General features: G+C 36.0%; 1 protein-coding gene across 3 annotated transcripts in view; it reads left to right on the forward strand.

The window, feature by feature from the left end:
• Positions 1 to 16,468, forward strand: part of LEMD3 (LEM domain containing 3) — a 50,579-nt gene that overhangs the window by 25,207 nt on the left and 8,904 nt on the right. For 2 of the 3 annotated variants that reach the window (XM_075149085.1, XM_075149096.1), the window contains 6 exons: positions 4,937 to 5,004; positions 6,853 to 6,932; positions 7,013 to 7,161; positions 8,953 to 9,054; positions 10,146 to 10,248; positions 10,473 to 10,651. In XM_075149085.1, coding sequence (XP_075005186.1) covers positions 4,937 to 5,004; positions 6,853 to 6,932; positions 7,013 to 7,161; positions 8,953 to 9,054; positions 10,146 to 10,248; positions 10,473 to 10,651 — 681 coding nt within the window. Of the gene's footprint in view, positions 1 to 4,936; positions 5,005 to 6,852; positions 6,933 to 7,012; positions 7,162 to 8,952; positions 9,055 to 10,145; positions 10,249 to 10,472; positions 10,652 to 16,329; positions 16,454 to 16,468 lie in introns of all 3 variants that reach the window. The other variant, XR_012673495.1, reaches the window with a different exon arrangement.

Genomic DNA, 16,468 nt, shown 5'->3' on the forward strand with positions numbered 1-16,468 from the left:
TGTTATAGCTATTAATATTAAAAAGGCAGGCTGGAAACTTGCAGTAGTCTGTTCTGTTAAGCTTTATTCATCTTGACTACCATGAAGATGGTCACTTCAGAATTTGGTTTCTAGCCCTCTTTGTTTTATTAGAATTATATTTTTTTCTGAGCTAGTTTCTGGCCTTGTCAATTTCAGTTGGCGAGCAAGTGATGGGGCTTTTAGTTTGGAAGGTAAAACACTGAAAGTTGTTTGAAGGAAGAAAAAGTCAGGGTAACAATTTGTTAATTTTGTTTGACTTAATATACTGTGTTCCAACTGTAGGTGCCTATTCTGTACTATGGTACTCTGATATAATGTGAAATGATTTAATTATCCTATATAAAAATAGATTGCCTTTAACGCAGCACTGTTCTCAGAATTACTGGTCTGCCAAACCTATGGTGAGTAATGCCTACCTCACAAGAAATGAGAGGGAGAAGCAGTATCTACTTGTCCAGTTCTGAGTGGAAGTTTGTGTTCCTGTGTTTTTGTCTACTGTTCAGCCTTTCTTCAAAGCAGCAACTTTTTATAGACAGTATATATTTCAGTGCCTAACACTTTCTCCTAAACCAAAAGATGTGCTTTATTTAAATTAGACTTCCTTCAGGCGTATGTTAATTTCTGGCTATCTTGGTCTTTCATGGAGAGACTTCAATAGATCACATCCATTTTCAGGCTTGCAAAATGAATAAACCTAACCACTATATCAACAAGAAGCAGCCAGCTACCCATGGATATGACCCTACTTTCTTGTATGAAAAGAATTTTTATTTAGTTAGACGCTTCTTTTGCTTGGCATTCTCCACAGAGTGATGATCTATCATATTTAGATGGTTTCCTTCTGAGCTAATGGACAACACAGGTCCTTGAGATGCAGGGGTGAATTAGACTTCCATATGTAATACAGCTTACTGATAAATCCATGGCTGGAAGAAAATCCTGGCAAAACACTAGATATTACTTAATATTAATTTCAAGTGTCAGCTACTGTATCTGATTGCTGTCACAGGCTCTCTGTTCTGTCACTCTCCTTAATCTTTAGTTCTTCAGGTAATTGATATTGTGCTGTTTCCAACCAGTGATTTAAAGACTATTTAGCAAGTTCTGTTTTTCTGCAATGTTACTAAACTGTTGAATTTGCCTTTGGGAGATCAGGCATTCTTACTTGCTCTTGTAACGCTTGCTCTGCTCCTGCTTTTCTTCAGCTATCCACTTTAGTGTCCTGCTGCAAGTAACCTGTAAGCATGAGACCTGCTAAACAAATGTTTTATAGGCTATTTGCTTTTTGTATTGGTTGACTGTATCACATCAAGCTATGAGATAGAGATCTGTGCTAAATCCATGTGTTCCTTAAAGTATTAGATTTCCACTGGGTTTTGGTTCTGGTACTTTAAGAGAATGATTTACATTGTAAAGCAAATATTTTAAAATTCTGATTATTTCTGTTAACTGTATATGCTGCAGCTCATAAATTAAGCTAAATGCCCAAATGAAAGTCAGTTTCAAATATTCTAGCCTGCGTCGAAAAGTAGATCCGACTTATTTTCTGTATTGAAAGCAATTGTGAGAACAGACTTAAATGTTTCTTTAGAGCTGAGGGTTTAGCTGCTTTTTGTTAGTATTTCTAGAAGAACTCAACTTCTTACGTGTCCTGTCCAAGTATACTAACATAAGCTAAAAGGTAATTTAGTCATCCTTGCTGGGATGTGTTATTTCTCACCTCCCTACAAAGGCAAATAGAATGGTTCTCTGATTGCACTTGAAATTGAAGTGATCTGTGCCCAAGAAAAGCTTAAGCACAAAGATCCATGCTTTCTGTAAGCTTACAATAGTCATTTTAACAGAGGGGCAGTTTTTACAAAGAGCTCAGACATATCTTGCAGCAGACCTGTATAAAGTTTTTTTGCCTCTGCTTCAGTTTTATTCCTGGATATAGGGCCTCAAATGGAACAGTTGGGAAACATTTTTGGCTCAGACTATGGAAAGTGGGTTTCCAAGCCAAGTGGTTAATGATTGCACCAAAGTTATTCAAAGTAAGCCTTCGTTTGCAGAACTATTAGCTGAAGCGGTGACTGAAATGGCATATAGGAATATCCTGCTGTTTGCAGTAAAACAGAAGGTTGTCTCACTTGTGAATTGCCTAACTTTCTGCAGGCTTTCAGATTCATGGGTTTCTCAGAAGAAAGCTGTTAAATGGTTCTCGGCAATAGATGGGTTGAAATAAGAAACTGCATCTCTAGCAGCTTTTTGTACAGGACTGAAACTCCCTAACTCTGATTAACTTACTCGTTTTGAGAGTGGGAGGCAAGATGAAAGTAATTTTTATTCACCCCCGCAGCACTGCATGAGGGTAATTTAAACTGATGGGCCTTAGACATTGTCAGAGCCTAGGCAGCAAAGGGGTTTTTAACTCTTAAACTTGTTCAGAGGGAATATAATCTGAAAAAAAATTTCAGAAGCAGGACTGTGAGGAAGCTGTCTGCTGGTTTTTGAAGATGAGACCAGAAGATGTGAAGTCAGTGTATTGGCTGCATAATGCATAAACGTAATTCCTGGAAGAAGGCAAATAAGATTAGAATTTAAAACTACGAAAGTAATCCAATAGTCCCCCATCCAAGGGAGCTTTTGTCCTCTTGTAATACTGTGTTCTCGTAAGATTGAAAATCCAAAATGAATCCCGAAACTTGTTTTTAAGAATTCATTTTTCACAATCTGGTCTCCTGCTTCTGTATGTTATTTGTTTTCTATGTATTAACCTCACCTTTCTATTCTTTCTTATTTATTTCATAAATGGGCTTTCCTGCTTATCTAGATAATTAAAAAACAAAAAACCAGCCAAACAAAAGCTCTTAAGCAGAAGGATCTCATCCCCCTGCACTCACAAGCTGTTTTGTTCAGTCAAATTATGACTGACATGCTTTTCCTGTATTAGAAAGACCCCAGGAAAACTTCAGGTCTTACTGAACAACAAAATAAGCTTACATGGATTAATACCTATCAGACTTGCTCATGTCATACAACTTAATACCTGATTGAGATTGGCTTCTACAGACATATATTTTGGTTTTTTGTATTTGTTCCATCAGTTCCAGGTTTAAAACAATATGTTTACACCAGCGACTGTATGAGTATGATATATAGTTATCCCAAAACTGCTAATCTTGAAACATGAAATCACTGGTGATTACACATGTACATTTACAGGTTGTAGAGTTTATGCTGCACAAAAAGAACGTCTGCCTAAATTACATACAAGAATAGCCCATAACTCCAATTCTGGTGCTGACTTCTAAATTCAGAGTGGTTTTTGGCAAAGGTGGTATCCATTTTCACAAGTGATCTCTGTGGTTTTGCTATTACAGTAGACTCAGGCACTTTGAAAGTCTAAGATGTTGCATGTTAATTATCAAGTGAAACAACTTTCAAAGTAGTATCTCTTCTGCTCGGTGCTTGATTGAAAATATGCACACACACAGAGGCTTAGTTCCAGCAGTACTTCTAGGCCAGATAGCATATGAGCACTCTTAAAAACAGTGTTCCTATTTCTGTATTACCCAACAATAAGAGAAGAGCATCCCTGTTATGCTGATGTGCTTGCAAGGCCAAATTCACTTAGATCTGTTGAAGGGTATTAAACAAAACTTTGCTTTAGCAGTCTGAGAAGGACTTTTGCTTCATAGAAACACTTATTTCTTTGGAACTCCCTACTGTGAATGAGACATGAAGATGCTTCTGCATAACTTGCGAGTGTTTCCTAATTTTTGTTCAGATTGCTTCGAATGTTCTTGTTTGTGTAGATAATTAATACTTGAAGTTGCTCCACTTAAAGGGTATTCCAGTGTGGAGTAATTCCAACTTTAAATATTTTGTAAGAGTATAAGCAAAGGTTTATATTTTGTATATGCACGAGTATATTAAACTTTCCTAGCCTTGCTATGGCTCTGGGAATAATACAGCTTGGCGTAGATGCAGGAAGGTAAGGCAGGCATAACCCTGAGCCAGTCAAAGACTGGATTTGTTGTTTCGTATTTTATTGTTTTGGCACAGTAAAATCATAGTTCTAGATGCTAAGATTTTTTTTTTTTAGAAAGATCAGGAAAAAAGTGATTTGCCACTCCCTAACAGTTTCTCAGAAATGATGGCCTATTGATAGATAAAACTGGTGTTAGAACTTTTCCTTTTCTGTGTGACTTTGTGTTGGTATGACTGTCACTACATATTTTTTTGCATGAATCAGGTACCTTCAGTTTAGCAAAGAAAATTGGGAAGATGATGGCACGTGGCTGTGAGGACTGACTGTGCATATAATACCTTATTTCCTGACTACTTCTGCATACTTTCCAAAAGAATTAGGAGGATGGTAAAACCACCAGTTTCAGGCCATATTGGGATTTTCTGCATGTTCAGGAAGGTGATGAGTTATTGTGATAACTTGGACCAATCTAAAATGTAGTAACTTCATAGTGCCTGAAATACTATTATGGGTATGTTGCAACTGGAACTAACTTGGTCTGTGTAAAAGATAATATATGTTTCAGAGTAAATGGAAATTATTTGGAAGAAGTTGAGTCAGAGTACAGCAATTGTTCTATGGTAATGTCCTTTTGATAGTTCTTCACACTACATTTTGTTCTACTTTCAGTGTAAATACCGAAATATACTTTCTGAGCAGTACATGAAGTGATATTGATGTGATTTGTACATCTTATTAGCTGTGACAATCTTTTTTTTTTTAACTTTTTTTGAAGCAGAAACTTGTCCAGAGCTTTTTCTATATTTTTGTTGGAACTTGTGAGAATTACTGAGCTACTGCTGCTTGTGTAGATTGTGTTAACCATAAGCTTGTGTTTAGGTGATTTTTTTATATAATGCAGTAATAAGTAGATGAAAATAAACAAAAGTTTAATTTTACCAGGGGAACATGAATGTGGCAGCTCTATTCAAAGAAATCTTACCGTCCAGGAGGCAGCTGCATATTTAAAAGTAAGCAAATGAGGTATTTTTTCATTGGTTGTATGTAAGATTTTAATAAGTTACAATTTGTAAGGCCTGGTTTCATATCTAGTGTATTGACTAAAATTTGACTTGGTATTGAATGTTACATGGAAATGTTTGGAATTGATGTCTTTAACACATACTACTTACGATTTTTATTTGGGGATGTAGTGAGGCTTTGGGGGAGAGGGAAGGTGAAAGAAACTGGCTTAATTGCAGTGAAAGTGTAGATAGTGCTTCAGTGGTATGCAGATTTTTTCCCTTTAGTTAAAACACGAGGGCATAATTTGAATTGATGGAGATAGTTGACCAACACGAAAATCATAAATTTATGAAATTCAAATCTCTAGAAGCTTCTGCAGAAATCATTATACTATGTTTTGAGACTTAGTAGAAAAGGATACTGTCTTCCTTTTTTTGGGATGAGAGGTTGATGCGTGGATCTGTGCATTGGGCCTGACAGGCACCAGCTGTATGGAGACACCATTCATTGATGCTTTAAATAGAAATGGTCAAAAAAGGCCTTTTTGTTAATTGATAGTGTGCAGTATTATGAAATCCCACTCTCTGCTGTCATTTGCCTGCCTCACTCCCCAAATAAAAGATGACTCTTGCCTTGTCCTGACAGCTGTAGGGTTTATTTTAGCCCATGTTGGTGTACCCTTCAGTGGAAAACTACTTGAAGCTTTTAAAAGGCTGAGAGTATAAGATTCTTTGAATGGGGGGGAGTTAAGCTGATGTGACTTTTAATATACAAATGTATAGAAATTTTACATTTTGGCAAATGTTTACATAGTAGTCAAAAAGGGGCAATGTTAAGAGCATCCTGAAGAAGCTGCTAACACTGGTTTATGGTTTGGTAATGATATTCTATATCTGTTAAAAACAGTGCATTGTGGGAATACATTGGAAAAAATTAAGTTGATGCCAGATAACTGATAGTCTTACCTACCTGAAAGAATGACAGTTGTTATCAGAACTAAAACAGTTGTTATGATAAGAAGCTCAAATTTCATATGAAAATTTGTTACTTCGTACAAAGTGTCATTTAACCCTACAGTTCCTCATTTGGGGAATATAAATATAACTCCTTCGCAGAATTTCAGTATTCAGTGATAAAACTTTAATATTAATCCTTTAATTCTAGGCCAGTTACATTATGTAAGGTTTAAAGGAAAGATGGAGATAAATCTTTTTGGAGAGTATAATTTCAAATACACTAGTACCTTCCATTTTTGCTTTTCTTTTTCTGCAAAAGAACGTGCAAGGTGAACTATGGAGACAGCCTTAGCTCAGATAGCAGTGAATGTTCTCCTATGATAGTTGATACCAACTAATTTAAAAAAAATGTCAATTTCTATATAGTAATATCAGTTCTTGAACTACAAATACTGGACTACTTTCAAAATATCAGTTAAAATTGATTTTCCTCAAGCTTCTTCTAAAAAAAAAAGCAAGGACCTGAACTGCTTTTATAAGACCCATTTTGAGCTGGGTTTATATCTAGTTTGAGTTTTACTCTTGAAGTAGATTTTCAATGAGCACCGCCTAGTGGCTGAATAATTTTTTTCTTGCTGTAGGTTAGAATTGTTAATAAAACAGTGAATGTGGACTGACTTTTCTAAACGGTCCTTAATCTGAGGAATGCTAGTAAGTCTGAAAGCTGCTCATAGCATGTATAGATTCGTTGTAGTGAACACTTACGCAAAATCTGAAGAATCAAGAACAAAACCACATAGTTTTGGCTACTAGTCTGTGCAGTATCTGAATCTTATTGTGGCATGATAACTTTCTGGTTATTTACGAAATTATTCATTAATATTTATCTTTTGACAGAATTTAGATCCAGAATATGAAAGTGTACTTAACACAGCATTACAATGGGTCTTGAATAGTGGGGAAGATGTTGGCATAAAGTAAGTGGTCTTTACTTCTTAGCTTAATCTCTTCTAACAGAATGTATCCTTTTTCATAAATACTGTATATTTTTGAATAGGTGTCTCAGCAATGACCCTGATGAGATGGATGTCACTAATGTGACAGATGTGAAGTATCTGGAATCCACTAGTCCAAAGATGTCTTTCAGGTGTCGTTTTCGCCGTGCGTTTGTTAATGTAACTCACAGATTATCAATATTGCTTTTGGGTAAGTTAATAAAAAAATCAAACTTTTCTGTTATAACTTGCGTTTATGTAAGTGCAAGGGGAAAAGTAAACAGCATGTTTAGAGAAAGTTTTTATTCAACCATAAAACTTGGAGTTCCTATCAGTAGCTTGATTACAATGCAGTTTGCTTTGCACTTCTGTTGCACCACTGTATTTTCACATTGGTTGCTATCATTTGCTGCTGTGGTCAGCTGAACATATTCATTCTCTGGGCACTCTGTCTTTTTCCCTGCCAAAGTAATAATACCTTGTGGCTTTCAAAAATTCCAGGTTGAACTGATTTGAAAAAGCAAAATGCTCAGTAAAAAGACATGATAGCTTTAATTTTGAGGATATTTCACCATTTCAGAAACTTTGGAAATGTAACTACAGAAAAGATGATTTTCCTAGTTTTAGGAAAAGTTGGATACCCAACATGGTTGTCACCAAAAATTCTTACCTCTAAGACTATGTTATAAAAATGTATCTAATCCTTCAGTAAGACTAGTTCATTTAGTCTTTGATAGTTCTCTAGTTAAGTTTAAAATTCTTTCAAATTTACTTAATTTTTAACCATACTGAAAACTATGCAGCATAAAAATGTTGCAGCTGAGTACAGACACTTCACTCCTTTCCATGTGGCTGGTTAGAAATATTGAAGATGCAGAGTTCATCTCATGCACCTATTGAATGTTTAATAAATTGTTTATCACAATATCTTAACAATCTCATGCTTATGAGCAGAAGACTTGAGACCTCCTTCACTAGCCTTTTGATGAACCAAAAGAATCAAAGGCAAACTATCCCAGATTGCCATCTTTCTGATAATAGTCAATATGAGGGTTGAATTGGGATGCGGAGATGAAACTCAGTATCCAAGTCAACCGCTGGTCTCATCAGTCATGCTGAGCAAATTGCTCTGTCTCTCAACTTTCTCATTTGTAATTAAGGCTAATATGAAGCACCTTTTCAAAAATAAACCGTTGTATATATGTTAGATGTATTGTCATTAACTAACACCCATTTTGGCCTAAAATGGTGTCCCTCAGTCTCTTTGATGTATCAGTTAACATTGCCTTGCGATCACTGGTATACGAAACAAACTATGTAACTATAATTTGTGTATGCATGTTTTTGTTGCGTTTTTTTTTGTTGTTAAGAGATCATGGGTATAGTGGTGCCTTTAGCCTGAGATAGAAGAAGGAATAAGATTTTTATTTTCAGCTTATGCTGCTGGTCTTCCTAACTAGATTGTCCTCTTCGGGAATAATCTTTAAAGTAATAGAAAAAGAGCATGCAGTACTTTGTTGCAAGAAACACAAATCTGTAGCTGAACTGAAGCAGTCCAAGTTAATTAATTTTGACTGGTATATCTAAAGCATGTGACTTATCTATGAATTGGTGAATATTGTGTGTTTTTAAATCTCTAACATGTTCTGAATTGTCAGTTTATGTGACTTTTGATATGACTTTGAATTTTTCCAATATAATTGTTTTACTTTTTTCTTCACGAATGGGTAAAACTTCAAACCACAGTAACGGGATACCAGGCTATTTTTAAAACAATGAAATGTTTTTCTGAAGGTAACTGTTCTTCAAAGTTTAAGAGTTTGTGTTGCTATGTTAGTAAAATATAAAATATTGACAATGAGTACAGTGTATTTCACTAGCTTTGAAATTTAAAGTACTTCAAAATGTTAGCTAGTTCAACCAACTTCTGAAGTATGTGTTGTAAACGTTAAATAACGAATGTTCTAATACTGTTTAAAGAGTATTATACATCTTAATGCAGGTATAGCAATGGTTTGGGGAGTCTTGCACTACATGAAATACCGTTGGGCAAAAGAGGAAGAAGAAACAAGGCAGATGTATGATATGGTGGTAAAAATCATAGGTATGGCTTCTTGAGTCACATCTGATGTATCTGTATCAGCTCTGTATAAGCTTTCAAAGTACTGGCATTAATTCAGTTACGTTTTCTGCCTGTTTAGTTGTCAGTCATCATGCTGTTAGAGTTCTTGGTCAAATGTGTGGTTCATGTGTTTTGTTTCTCTTTTTTTTTTTTTTTAATCATCCTTTAAACCTAATCAAAGCTCTTGGTATAAAGATTGTAATTTGTGAATTACATCAACATGGCTATAATAAATGCCCATTGACTTGGTGGTATTTTATCTTACTATTGAAAACAATATAAATGCGATTCATTGGAAGTATGATGACATGTTTCTTTCTGTATCTGGTTTTTCAGCTATCTCTAGCTAAAATTTCCACTCCTAAAATGCGTGTTAGCTCTCAATTCCATCCTTAATGGCTTTTCACAGAAAAAGCAGCTTTTTAGTTAGTCACTTTGAGAAGAAATTATGTGACTAAAATAGAATGCATAACTGAGTTCTGAAATTCTGCCTTTCTGCTTGAAGCCACAATGTTTTCAGTAGTTTGTGTCTGTAGTTTTTAAGTTCTGTTTTGGGCTGCATTTTTACTCAGATTGCCTTATTACTTTCACCTATGGCAATCATCATAAATACAGAGATGGTAGACAAATCGGAGCTGTTTTCCTATTTTTACTATTTTCCTACCTTTTTTGTTTGCAAATCAAGTTTTGTTGGGGTCGGGGAAAGTACTTTATTTTCAAAGGTGATTATCTTTGCTAACAGTTAAAAATACCAATCAAGAGTCACTTTATTTTCAAAGGTAATTGTCTTTGCTAACAGTTAAAAGTACCAATCAAGAGTAACAGCAAGAACTCTTTCCCTTTTTTTCCAAAGTTACTTAGGGTACTTGGAGGCACTGTGTGTGGTTAGCTTTCTTGATTTGCCTTCAGCATGGTTAGGAGGAAAAAATGGTTCAAAATGCCAAAACTACCTTAACTTTTAACTACTGAAATTGGGAGGGGTCTTCAGAGTAGCTGTTCATTGCCAGAATTGATATCTATCTTAATGTTTGCATGAACTACATAGTTACCAGTTTTTCTTATGGTGTCCTCAGATGTTCTAAGAAGTCACAGCGAGGCATGTTCTGAAAATAAAGACTTGCAGTCTTATATGCCTATTTTACATGTGCGTGACTCTCTAATACCACCTCAGGACAGGTATGTTCTCACTAGAAGTACTGAATTTCCTTCTGCGTAAGTAAGGAAAAATAGTAAAAATAAATTGGTCAATTTACTAAGTTAATTTCAGTAGGTTGCATAGTGTAATATTTTGGAGATTCTTATTGAGGTGGGGAGGGAAATTGAATTTCTCTTACATGCTGGATGTCAGCTATGCAGGTTGTTATAATGCTAACTTTATAATTCTTGCTTCAATTTTTAAGGAGGAAAATGAAGAAAGTCTGGAATAGAGCAGTTGACTTTCTTGCAGCAAATGAATCTAGAGTTCGCACAGAGACACGAAGGTTAGGTGGTGCCGAGTTCTTGGTTTGGAAATGGATGCAACCTTCTGCAGCGTGTGACAAAATTTTAGTAATACCATCGAAAGTATGGCAAGGCCAAGGTATTGAAGTTTATTTTGCAAATATAATTGTCTTAACTTCTGCATCTAACTTCTAAATGGTTTTTTGTTGCTTGAACATGAAAGACTTGTTTTCTCTCACACCTCTAAGTCTTGTTATGAACTGTCACTGCTATTTCTCTATTATCTTGTTGTTCAATAGACTTACTTTTTCTGTGCATTCAGTGTCTGCCTTGTTTTCAAGCTAAATGAGCTTTTCTGTTACAGCTTCTGCAGAAATACAGCAAAGGGCATGTAGCCAAAATGAGTTGCTTGTACCTTTTAATGAATTTAAAAAAAAAAAACCTCTTTAGTTGGTCAAATTCTGACATGCCTTATACTTACTGGATGTAATTGGTTGTATCTGACAGCAGGTAGATCAGAGCTTGTAGACGTGAGTTTCCTACTGCTACAGTCAGATACCTAAAGGCAGAGTTTGGAGGAAGAGGTGTTTATTTTGAAAGGGAAACTGCTGGGACAAAAGACTCCTTGATCGGCAGAACATGGATTTTGAATATCTCCTAGTAGTGCTTCCTTTCTGTCATAAATGTTTTCTACGCTGCATTTGTATTTCAAGCTCTGTGGTGCAGCAAAGCATTTGCTTTAATAGAGGCGGCTGTTGTCATACATGGATTTTGCAGTGGTCTATCACTTTTCAGCTTTATCGTGAAGCCAAGTGGCAAGAATCCAGTGGGTTTGCAGTTGTCTGTCTGCAGTGGTCATCTTTTCTACTTCTTTTTCTTCCTGTCTCTCTTCATGTTAAGCTTCAGTTTTGGGGGTGGTTTTTTTTTTTGTCAATGAAAAATTGAAGCTATAAGATTTGAATTCTGTGTTGCAATAAAAAATAATGGTCATTTCTATCAATGTCTGAGTGTGAAGGTAAATGTTTAAAGTGAAATCTTAATTGCCAGTTGTTTAAATGTTGTGACTCTTTTAAAGGGTCTGTCTTAGCATTACAGAAGAACGTAAGCTGTATTTAGTATCCCTCCAGTGGGACTGAAATAAATGCTGTGCAGAATCCTAGTTTATAAACTGACCGGCTTATTTTGATGGTGAGGAAGGAGGGAGTGGTTGCTTCTCCAGTTTTTAGTTCAGCTTTTTAAATCCTATGTTGTCAAGATTGTATTGTGCATTACTTCTATGGCATTGAACTAGATGCTGAAAAAAGCCTAGTTAAAAAACAAACTGACTTTCTGCCCTTCCTAGCCCCGCTTTAACAAAATCAAAATTCCCACTGGCAAGCAACTGCACTCTCATCTATGTTCTTCTGGAGTATGCTAATTTTGGTCTTAGAAGCCCGTTACTACTTGCATTAGTTAAACTGTGTTTTGCTTTTTACTAGTATACATTTTTATTTGTAAGAAACAATGTTTTTATTGTTTCCTATAAAAGAGGGTACAGTTTAAAGTAGGTCCTTCCAATGTGATTATTTCCTTTCCAAAGACACAGAGCTTCTTTGTGGCCTGGAACATTTATGCTGTAGCAAGCTTGATCGCCCCAGTAAAAGTACTGCTAACACTCTGGTTTTGTCCCAGGCCACTTGCATGTTTTCATAAGTTCTATGTATGCTTTCAGCCCTTGGGATTTAAATTTTGCTTTTCTGTAAGTTCAAAGCAAGACCGAACAATTCTCTCTGTCAACTTCAAAAGCCAAATATTTTGAGGCATTTGCAGATACGTGGCATGTTATCTGATGAGGGTCTTAGTAGTCTTGGGACACATTTCTTGCTTGTCTATGCAAAATGTTTCGTTGGGATATCATTATATACTTCTCAAAGTTATGCTACTGGTTTTAGCATTACATTTCTCATTTCAAATCATTGATTGGAAATGAGGATTGCTTTTTTTAAGTACCTTGTGAATACTACTGCAGGCTTGACTTTCTGCAGTCATTGTCTTGTAGTAGTAGTAACATGGCATTTTGCTGTGGCAACTATATTACATGATTTCAGTTTCTCAGAATTTTAGTAAGATGTGAATAGTAACTTTATTATGAAAGTTGCAGAGCCTTTTCTTCCTGGACATTGTCCTTTAGGGATGTGCAAGTGCTTTAGGTGCAGTGCAGAAATGGTGGGTTTTGTCAACAGTTGTCTCTGATCTGTCTCTGAAATACTGTCATGATCAATTTTCAAACACTTAAATTGAACGTAGCTTCTGCAAGCTATGTATATTATAAAGCTGAATCTTCTATGTAGTTTATTGTTCAATACAGGCTATGAAATATGACACTCCAGTTCTGGAATTTCTCATTTACTACTCATTTGCTCTCAGTTTTTCTTGTCCTGTTTGACTGCAATATAAATCACTCCATAACATTCTGTCCTGTATTAGAAATTGGACTGGATCTTCCTTCATCTGGAAGACTTCTCAGTGTGCGATAGCTCAGGTGCTGCTTTGCTACATGGAATATACATTCAAGATTCTCAACAGAACATAGGTTCCAAAACTTCCTAGAAAGACTGCTACTGTAGTAGCTATTGTTAGGTATCATCTGAATTTGAGCATCTGATACCTACTTTAGCATATTGTGAGTGTGGACAGAATAACTTTCTCAGCTGTGGCTTTTAGCTCTATGTTGCCTAGAGTATGTACTTCAGACTCTATGCTTTCTATTGAATAGGATATATTAAGATCTACCCTGTTTCAGTTCTTTTAATAGCAATTTTCCTAGTTTTCTTGTTATGTTTGTAGTTCAGCAAAGATCTTTGAAGAATTGAAATTGTATACTTCGGCTCTAAGAGAAGGGCATGGAAATAGGGGTGGCTGAAATGACATAGGTCATTTGGGCTCTGTATATCTTGGTAGTCAGCAGGCAAAGGCAATTTTCACATGCAAAGGCTCTTTCTACTTTGCGTTCCTTGTTTTCATATGACTGTTGGAAATAGTTCCGTTATATAAGTCTCATACTTTTACCACAGCTGTTTCTTCCCTGTTAGGAATTTTATATGTATGCCTCGCTTTCTTCACTTTTGAAGGATAAATCAAGTGGAATTGAGTTCATCCTCCAGTTTTGATGTTTGAATATAGAAGTTCATAAATCTAAATACTCTTCAAGACTGCTAGGTCCTGAACAAACTCAGTACATATAAAATCAGAGTGAATTCTTGGTTTTTAATCTTGTGAATAAATTTCAGAGTCACAATTTTTTTTAACCTTCTGAGATCTGGTAGTGCTCTGTAGCAGAGCACAATACCTAGAGTATGTGCAATTGAAGAAAGCCTTTTGACCTGTCAGTGTGTACTAGGATATTGGTAGATGACAGCATGCATTTTAAATACAGAACCTATAGTATGCGTGAAGATCTAGACTCTACTGTCTGTAAGCATCTAGAGTTCAAGCATCACTGTGGCATTTTATCCAGTTCTTCAGGATGTAGTCTGTGTTTTGACAGACAGTTTGGGATTTTTTTTTTTTACTGGGTCAGAATAAAGTCTGGTGTACTTCCTTTGAAATATTATCTACTGGATATGGTAGATGTATCTGTCAAAAAAAAAAAAAAGAATGGGTAGGTAAGCTCATTGTAGGATGATGGACAAATATGAATGATGTTTTGGAAACAGTTGACAAGAGAATTGTCAGTTGAAAAACAACCTTGATCATGCCAAAGTATAATTTAATTAAATCAGTGGGCAAAAAAATTGATTTCTAGTGTGTTCAGTTTGCTTTTGGCAGAATAGATAGTACTGTCCTATCATGCCTTTGGTAACTGGAGCTCTAAAGAAAAATAGGTAGGCAGAGCTCCAATGTAGCTAAGCTAACAACAACAGCTAAAGTTCCTTGACAGCTCTGGAGATGAGATAAAGAGGTTCTCTGAAGTACCACATCTAGGGTGATATTTCATCCTGCAGCATGGAAGATAACCTGTTACCTTGTGTGAATGACACCCCTCCTTCCCGACTTGTGAGAATATAATCCTCTCTCCATGCTAACAAAAAAAAAGTGCTCTATTCTTAACTATTGCAAGAAAACTGTGTATTTTATACTTGTTGTAAAATGCTGTATCCATCCCATGCTGGTCTTCTATAGCTCAACTTCCTCTCATAATAACATTTATTAGTATTTTGATTTCAGTATCTTTCCTGTTTGCTGAAGTACCTCATGTTGTGTGAAAGTGCATAACTTCAACATTTTCAACTAAATGTTTTATCTCTTTATTTTTGCCTTTGATAAGAAGAGTTAGTACTTGATAAATTACAGTGATCTGTGGCTTAACATGAATAAATCTGTTCTTCAGAAACATGGTTACCTGTATTTGGTGCAAGTCTTCAACCTTATCAGGTGCATCAAATCCATATCTAAAGATCTGTTGGGCTGTCTTACAACCCATGGTGGTGATACTGGGGAATCCCTTTAGCAATAATACAGTAGTAATTCAAGAGGTATAGAAAGCTGTACTACAATTTCTTAGAAGTTAATTTTGAAGTCTGTGCAAGAGCCACTTCTTCCATCATAGACATATTCCAGTCACAGTGATAAAGAGGTGGTTGAAGGCACAGGCTTTTAGTTGCTGCCGTTCTTTGAATCTGCAATACAGTCATATAGAGTTTAAGGTAATAAAGTACATTATGATTGAAATACAAAGTGGCTTCCTTTTCTTGAAGGGGACTCACTAGTCCCCAGTGGGAATTTATGAGAGTCCTAAAAATTTTCTTGTCAGTGACTTACTGCACAAAGTAAACTGTTTTCCTGTTTCATCTCCACCTTTTTACCCTCATCTTGTAAGTCTTACTGTTGAGACCTATTTAGGAAAAGAAGTGGCATGTGAGGTGCTTAGTTAATTATGGTGTAGCTTAGACTGTTGTCCCACAAGAATGTCTGCTTATGCCCTTATTATGAAGAGAATATTTTATATGCTCCACACCAGTGTAAATTTTCAAATAATCAGTACTGTAATTTGAATAGGTTTGTCACTTAAACTTACTCTTTTGAGGGGAGGGGGAGAATTGATTGTTATAGATATGTAATGAAGTTCAAGAGACATCTGTTAACTATGCTATTTTGAATTTTGCTGTGTAGATACAGCATTATTTTTAACTTGCCTGTGTCTTCCCTAGCCTCCCCTTTTGGTCCCATTTCTGGCATACATTTTAATGCTTATTACTGTGCTAGCATTAATTTTGTACCTCACTGATTTCTGTGGCCATTTTTTTCCTTATACATAAAAAGCTCCACCTAAGTTGCAAAACTTCCTTTTAATTTACCATGACTTTGAAACATTTTTGAGAAAAAGCAGAATTCATCTTTATTTTCATATGCTGCACTGCCCTGGGCATGCTTGCTCTGCTAGTATGATGTTACATTAAGTTGGTAGCAGATTAGTTTTGTGCTGGTGGTGTGCTCTGGCTGAAGTCATCTCTGCAAGCACCTGAGGTCTTCCAATCAAAAGGATGTCAAGATTATTAGAAACTGGGGCAGGCAAAGCTTGGTTTTTGTAGGTATCTACACTAAAGCATGAATTCCCTATTTAGTTACTTTTGCATAGCTCAATGCTGTAGCTGCTGCCTTAAACAACAGTATGGTTTTTTTGGAGTTCATAAACAGCTTGCAGAAATGTTGATCCTGTGGGCCTAGCGTCTCTGCAAATAACCTCACCATTCTTTATCCTTGGATTAAAACCATGTGCTGAATAAACCTAGCTATTAACAATCAGCACATAATTTCCTCAACCCCACACCTTTTCAGGTCCAGGTCCATGACTAGGCCACCCCAGATCACCTTCTCCAGTATGGTATGGTGCCCCAGTGTACAATATGCTGGTGACATTTCACTCCCCCTTGATCTGCTGGAGCCAACCCACATGAGTAAGGTAAGTCCATTTATT

Source organism: Calonectris borealis, chromosome 1 (assembly GCF_964195595.1).
Source record: "Calonectris borealis chromosome 1, bCalBor7.hap1.2, whole genome shotgun sequence".
Lineage (NCBI taxonomy): Eukaryota > Metazoa > Chordata > Aves > Procellariiformes > Procellariidae > Calonectris > Calonectris borealis.